This window comes from Diaporthe amygdali, assembly GCF_026229845.1.
Source record: "Diaporthe amygdali strain CAA958 chromosome Unknown NODE_29_length_634662_cov_65_424859, whole genome shotgun sequence".
Taxonomy (NCBI): Eukaryota; Fungi; Ascomycota; class Sordariomycetes; order Diaporthales; family Diaporthaceae; genus Diaporthe; species Diaporthe amygdali.
In genome coordinates, this window is record NW_026517049.1 from 259,756 (window position 1) to 266,410 (window position 6,655).

The window sequence follows — 6,655 nt, forward strand, 5'->3', positions numbered from 1 at the left end:
AAGCCTCCCTCAATGCATCATGCATGTGTCGTTTCCCCGAGCCGGGTTGCAAGTCGAAATGAATTCCCGTGAGCCTATGTGCCTCAAACGCCAGTAGCAAATGATGACTAAGCTGTCAATATGTTGGACAGCCAGCTCCAGCTGAAAAGCCTCATGTTGTCCTTGTATCTCGTCATGTCTACATTACAGAATCATGACTCCGCCGAGGAAGGCAGCAAGGACAGAGCCAACCAGCGCCAGCGCCTGGAAGTCAGCGCCAGCCAAGGGGCTGACATTGTTGCCAGCGCTGGAGCTGCTGCTGCTCTTGGCAGAGGTGCCAGTCGAGGTGGCGTAAGAGCAGGTCTCTGCACCTCCGCTGTATGTAGCAGCGAGGCCGGGAGAGTTGCTGTCGGCGCATCCGAGTTGCACCAGGCTCAGGCCTGTGACCTCAGCGCCAGTGTAGTTGTGAACAGTGGCAGGCATGTCAGTGGCAGTCTGGTGATGCAGTCAGCTTAGAGTTCTTTCGAACTGTACTATCAATGGATTTTACTCACCACACTGGTGATGGCTCCACTGGGAGCGGATGTGATTCCAGAAGTAACGAGGTCATCACCACCGCTGGGGCGCTCGGGCAGATCCCAGTTGGACAGGAATGTAGACTCGGAAATGAGAGAGGCAGCACAAGCCGTCGTCTCCTGCTTCTCTGCGGTCTCGTTGACAGAGGTGAGGGCACTCATGTCGATCTTGAGGTATTGCTCCTTCAGGTATTGGTCTATGATATGTTAGCTGCCTGTTTTGTAGATTTAGTGCTCTCGGGGTCCTGCTCTTCAGACTTGAGGCACTTGGCCAGCCGCCGAAGAATAGACAAGCGTATACGTACAGTCCTGAGTCAGTGTGACCTCCGTAGAGCTGTTGATAGCAACGAGTCCGTACTCGTCAGACTCCTGGCTGTATTCGTAGACAAGACCGCCGGACAGCACGCTCATCTGGTCACCATACAGAACAGGGACGTTGGTGAAAGTTCGGGGCTTGACGTTGTTGCAACCGTACTCGGAGAAGAACACAGGAATGTTCGTGTCGGCAAAGTTCGTAACGAGCGTACTGTAGCCGGACTCGGTGAAAGAAGAGTCACCACACCATTCCTATTGTACCGTTAGTAAATTATCACATTCTATCAATTGTGAACGTTCAAAGGACTCCTCTTTGGCGGGAGCAGTCTCCTAACCAAAACTCTACGGGTCGCCATCAAATCTTGACATGTAAAGGAAGCTGTAGAAAGAAGCACTTACGTAGTCGTTCAGGCCGAAGAAATCCATTCTCGAATAAGTCGAGTTCTCAAGCGAACATCCAAGGTAGGCCCAGGTGTCTTTGAGCATAGTAGCGACATCTGCAGCAGAGTAACCGACGGGAATGTCCCGGGGCGCATGCAGAGCGATGTACTCCTTGAGGTCACGAACCACGGCACGAATGTAAGCCGGTGCGCTCTTGTCGCTGTCCTCGTTCAGGATCTCATTGCCGGCAAAGAAGCCCAGCAGATTGGGGTAGTCCCAGAAGGCCTCGACAACGGCGAAAATGTGGTTCATGTAATCCTTGGTGTATGTGGACGAGGGGTCAGAACGATCAATGTATTCGCCGGATTGACCGCTGTTGACGTCGATAATCATGTACATGCCAGCGGCGTTGAAAATCGAGACACATTCATCGTGGTTCAGGTCAGGCGACAGGTTGTAGACACGGATCGTGTTCACACCCAGCTGTTGCATGAGGATAGCATCTCGAAGACAGGCGTCTGCATCGCTGAGAGGGTCGGCCTTCCCAGTGAAACCTGCTGATCCACCAGGCTGGTATCTAATTTATTTATTAGTCGGCTTGTTCGAGGCTGTCTTCAGACCGTATGGGCTGGAGTAGTAGGGTTCTCATACGTGACGCCAATAATGTCAAATCGGTCTCCGGTCGCGTTGGAGACGAAGTTGGCGCCGGAAACACTGAGGTTCTCGACGGCCGATGCGAGAGAGGAGAACAGCGTAGCCGCCGCCAAGGAGGTATGTGCTGCCTTCATGTTGCCGAATGTTTCCACACCCAAGAAAAGCCAAGCTCGGGATCGAGATGGAGAAGCCTAATCGGGGATCGCGTAAGCCCTGGCAGGTCTTGGCAACAGATGAGTTCCGATCTGTCGGGATCTGGATGTCCAGAAAAGAGTACGATGCAGAATGCAAGAAAAAGAGACAATAGTTTGGTCAAAAGAGCGACTTGAATGAGGGTGATTGCTTATGTTGACAGAAAGTGTAAACAATGAAGAACGTCAGCCTGCAGACCAGCCACATCGAAAGAGAGAAGACAGTCAGGACATATCAAGGAACCAGAGGGAGCGAACCCTGGAAACTGTGGGTTGCTGCAAACTGGATGACCGTCTCAGGGGGTGGGTCCTGGTGGAGTGTGCGAATTGATTACGACGCCCGTTCTTTTCTAAGCTTTCTTGTTTACGCAAGTGCCCTTTGGTTGGCATTCATTGCCCGGTTCCGTCTTCCAAGATCTGCAATGCGATCCACCCTTTAAATACCCGCGTATCTCCTTGTCGGCCCGCGAACAGAACTGACATCATCTGGAGAATCGAAACGCCTTTAATTTGCGCTCGCCATACTCGAACATGATAGTCAACACCAGCCCTGCCAGCTGTGGACCGGAACAGAAGCTCAAGACCTCCCTGAGAGAGAACCAGAAGTCAAGCTCGTTTCAGTTGCCCTGTCCCCTGGCAATTCTTTTCACATGTCGACTCAGTCTCGAATTTTGATTGTCCGTTGTCACCCCTCGGATGAGCAGATCAGAATTCTGTCGACTCCACGGCATGTCTGGTCAACCTTGTCATCGCGCCGCGTAGCAAATCCTGCTTCCCTGTCAAACACAGCCTCAGTTCGTCTCCTTGACAGCTTGAGCATTCTAAAAAAAAACCATTGCCGCTGAATTAGCCCCCTTTCTAGACATTGTTCTACTGCTTGTACATTTATTACACCGCCGCATTCAGCACGGTCGATCAGTCGAGAACTTTCCTCTAAAAGGCAAGCGTACCTGTGTGTTGTTCTCGTATGGCAAAGCAATGAGGGTCCTCATTTAAACATGCAGAGTTCTCCTGATTAATCTGCAACCTGGTCCTCTCCGTTCACATCCTCTGGATTTCGAAATTCGATATGTAGCTCTTTGCATGCGATCAAAGACATACTGAACGACACGGATTTGATCCGCGAAGTCGATAATATTTTCCGAGCGACAAACGAGCACGAATACCGATTACGCCTGATCGAGTCGAAACACACGAGACGAATACTTGTCATTTTCCACACGGCTGCAGGACCACTGCTCATGATGACTTCTAACAGCATTGTTGATCGCGTGCTCCCATTTTACAACATTGTTCTCTGGTGCAGATTCTCATCTATGTCAACCCGGATCGACGGGGGCCCTTTTGGATATTCCACGAGTTCGTTCTACATCAAAGTGGCAGGACTGAGAAAATCTCTAGAAGCCTGTGTTGGCTGAGTCTTGAAACGAAGTCCATGGTCACAAAATCTTCTCAGGGTGACAGGTGAATATCGAGCTAAGTGTTTGGCAAGGTTTAAAAAGTCCTTGCACGGCAGTAGCCAAGTCTGACCCCCTGGCTACAATACTCTCTTTGCCTCTCTTCGAACCCAAGCACTTGCATATGCTGTCAATCACCAAATCTTACCAAGCTTATCTCGCATGTCACGTGTACTACAGTATTGGGCTGTTTTCCTGATGGCTCTGATCCATTCTACAGCAAGCCTGAAAGCTCAACATGTCATAACATGTCTCTCGCACACACACTCGCACACGCGCGCACACATACACACACTTTGAACATTCTTAAGCGATCGGGCCACCCACCAGTTGGGGTGGTATTCTGTATTTTGAAGTTCAACTGCACAAGACTGAAGCGACAGTTTTATCAAAGGAATCAAGAAGGGATGGCACACTGCCCGTCACTTGAGTATCAACTCCTGTGCAGGATGCTCCACTGCTGTCTTATCAGAATATTGCTCTCTCACACCGTTATAATGGGGCCTCAAGATGTGGGCGATAAGGGTGGCTTACGAGTATAGAGTACATGGGCTCGCTACCGCGACTGATTCGATGTGTGCAACAGGGGCCAGATCGACTGCGTATACCGGCTCGAATTAGCTAAAGTGGCTAGTCCCCGCTGAATATTCGCACGCCTTGACTTCCTTACCGCAACTGCCGGAGTCTACATTGTACGTGGCGCAGTTACCGAAGCTAGGTTCTGCACACAGGATCACCTCAACGGTGGCCCGAGCTGTCATGGCAAGGCCCAATAGGCTCATGACGGCAGTGGAAGCGTTAAGCATATTCATTGTGTAAGGGAAGTGCCAGCCACGGCCAAAGGAAATGGAAATCAAGAATAATGCTGTGTTCAGAGCAGAGATTCGATGAGACTTGGCCTACTCAGGAAGTTGTCCACAGCGAACAAAGCACAGGCGCAGAGAGTATTTGATCAGAACATTAATGGAAAGATCTTGCGACTTCGATCTTTGAAGATCCAAAAGGGCCACAAGCTCTTCTTATGGCGGCTTCAGCGTCGTATTGGGCCGACACCTTCTCGAAATTCATCGTCAGCTTACCGAGCTGCGCACCCTTCACGACATTCCTCCAGCTTCATCGGACCGAGACCATTGGTCTCATGTTCGGAGGAATACCGACTAAACGCCGTGTGTCAGCAAAAAGCAGGTTTACACAGAAATCCTTTCGGGCATACTGTTGACTTCGGTTGCAAAATCACCTCAGTTGCAACCCGACGCCTTTGATCCACGAGGAGGACCCTGGGATCGTACGGCTCCGGTCCCAGTTCATGCAAGATAACCTTGATCAGATTGCAGATCAGTTCCTGCGTAGGATGGTGCAGCCCTGCGAGCGTGGGCGTGCATGCGGTTTGTTCCAAGGCGCAAAATAAGGTTTCGGGCGAGGCAGGGATACCCGCGTGGACCCTGAGTCTTGGCCGACGGAGGGTCCTCATAACAATCCCGAAACAGGTTTCTCGAGGCAGTTGGAGAGATTGCTCGGTGGTACCGATGATATCCGCTGTATGCATTGTTGCAATGCTGCAGTTTATTTTGTGGTCGTGTACCATCACCTGAGCCTCATTTGAGGCCACTCGATGTGACAAAATGACCTTGTGATCAGACCTTGCTCACCGCTCTCAACAACGATTTCGGTCACCAGCTGGGGAGCCTGGACTTGAAAGCCTCAACACATCGTGATTAATGAGGGCCGAACGTTTTCTGTCGCTCTGCCGTGCATGCTACTTGGTTATGTGACAGGCTCGAGCGTCCTGGTTGGAGTGGCCGCGCACCTTTGCGTTTCTCCTCCAGCCATGTGCAGTCCAATTCCAGTCGGCATTCACAATACTTTCTCTAGTCGAGACGTCAGGTAGCACTCACGCAAGTGTGATTGAGATCACATTGTGTGAGGCCATGTGACGGAATCCGTGCTGGCTACTTTTCAGAGTAGTATAGGTGCGATCTAGCATTTAGGAGCCTTCAGACATCGAGATCGGGCAAAATGACACAGACGGTTCGTGGCATCACTGGGAATGTGAGGAATGTTTGAAGAAGCATTGCTTTCGAATTCAACGAACATATGCAGGAGACAGCATAACATAGTAGGGAGAAGTGCTGTAGTGAATGTCTTCAGCGATTATTGAAGATCGGGCTGAAGTCAACGGCGCGCACTCTGCCCTGGAGTGAGATAATCGTCATGTGGTGTGATTCACCAGAAACAATGTAGCATACTCAGGTAGACTAGAACGACGACATGAGGTAAGCGCCCGTATCTATCGCCAAACAGGGTCGACTTGGTTCAAGTGTCCGCACACGTTGTCAGACAAAGTCTGCTTACGAAACTACCGGTAATTCAAGCATAAAAAAGCTTCCGTCTCCTGAATGCCAAATTCGATCTGCGTGAGCATTCTGGTCACCAAGGCTGTTGGCAGGTAAGTCACCCCAAGGCCCATATGAAGTTTCTTGGGCTTTGCCGGCCCTTCTAATGCGATCCCCCCCCCCCGGGGGCCTTTTTTTCTTAATTCGAGCAGCTTTGTTGACAATATTATAGACGACTTCCCACTGATGTAGGCCGGCTCGTTGCACTGCGGCCAATGTCTGCTCACTGTTGCATTTATTTATTTTTACCGATGACGGTGAGTCTAAAACTTTCAATGTCGTCCTCTGAGCAGGCATTCAATTATGAAGATATTGAAATTGATGATTCCTACAGAATGTGTCAGATTCTCCACAAGAACATGTTTTCCTGTACTCGTAGGCAGCCGTTAAAGTCTTTTGGCTTCTGCGACGTAAGGAATGCACAAGACAACCCTCTTAAGCACTGGACTCCCTGAAATCGCTTCAGTGCCTCTGAAATCCCAATGACTTAAAGACATCATCTAGCCCGACTGGAAATTTGAGTGGAAGCTGGCTCAACTACGGACAGACAATATTATACTTCAAGATGTCTTTATTGCCTTAAAGCGCTGTTAGTCGCTCAATACACCAGTTTCTTTATTTGTCTCAGACATTTCGAAGGCACACATAGCTTGTGGCAATTATCTTGGGAAAGTCGTAGGTTTCATTTATACAACCCAGTGCAGAAAGCT

The 6,655-nt window shown here is 50.1% G+C and overlaps 2 protein-coding genes across 2 annotated transcripts; one reads left to right on the forward strand and one right to left on the reverse strand.

Annotated features, from left to right (window-relative positions):
- Positions 1–183: 183 nt before the first annotated feature.
- On the reverse strand, positions 184–2,038 carry J7T55_004356 (beta-glucanosyltransferase gel2; the record flags this gene model as incomplete). The annotated part of the gene is made up of 5 exons (XM_053132000.1): positions 184–474; positions 534–751; positions 860–1,121; positions 1,269–1,827; positions 1,902–2,038. 5 exons carry the CDS (start codon positions 2,036–2,038, stop codon positions 184–186), a joined length of 1,467 nt encoding a protein of 488 aa, XP_052989969.1.
- Positions 2,039–4,573: 2,535 nt separating this feature from the next.
- Positions 4,574–5,267, forward strand: J7T55_004357 (uncharacterized protein; the record flags this gene model as incomplete). The annotated part of the gene is made up of 4 exons (XM_053132001.1): positions 4,574–4,692; positions 4,795–4,937; positions 5,040–5,090; positions 5,191–5,267. 4 exons carry the CDS (start codon positions 4,574–4,576, stop codon positions 5,265–5,267), a joined length of 390 nt encoding a protein of 129 aa, XP_052989970.1.
- Between the last annotated feature and the right edge of the window lie 1,388 nt (positions 5,268–6,655).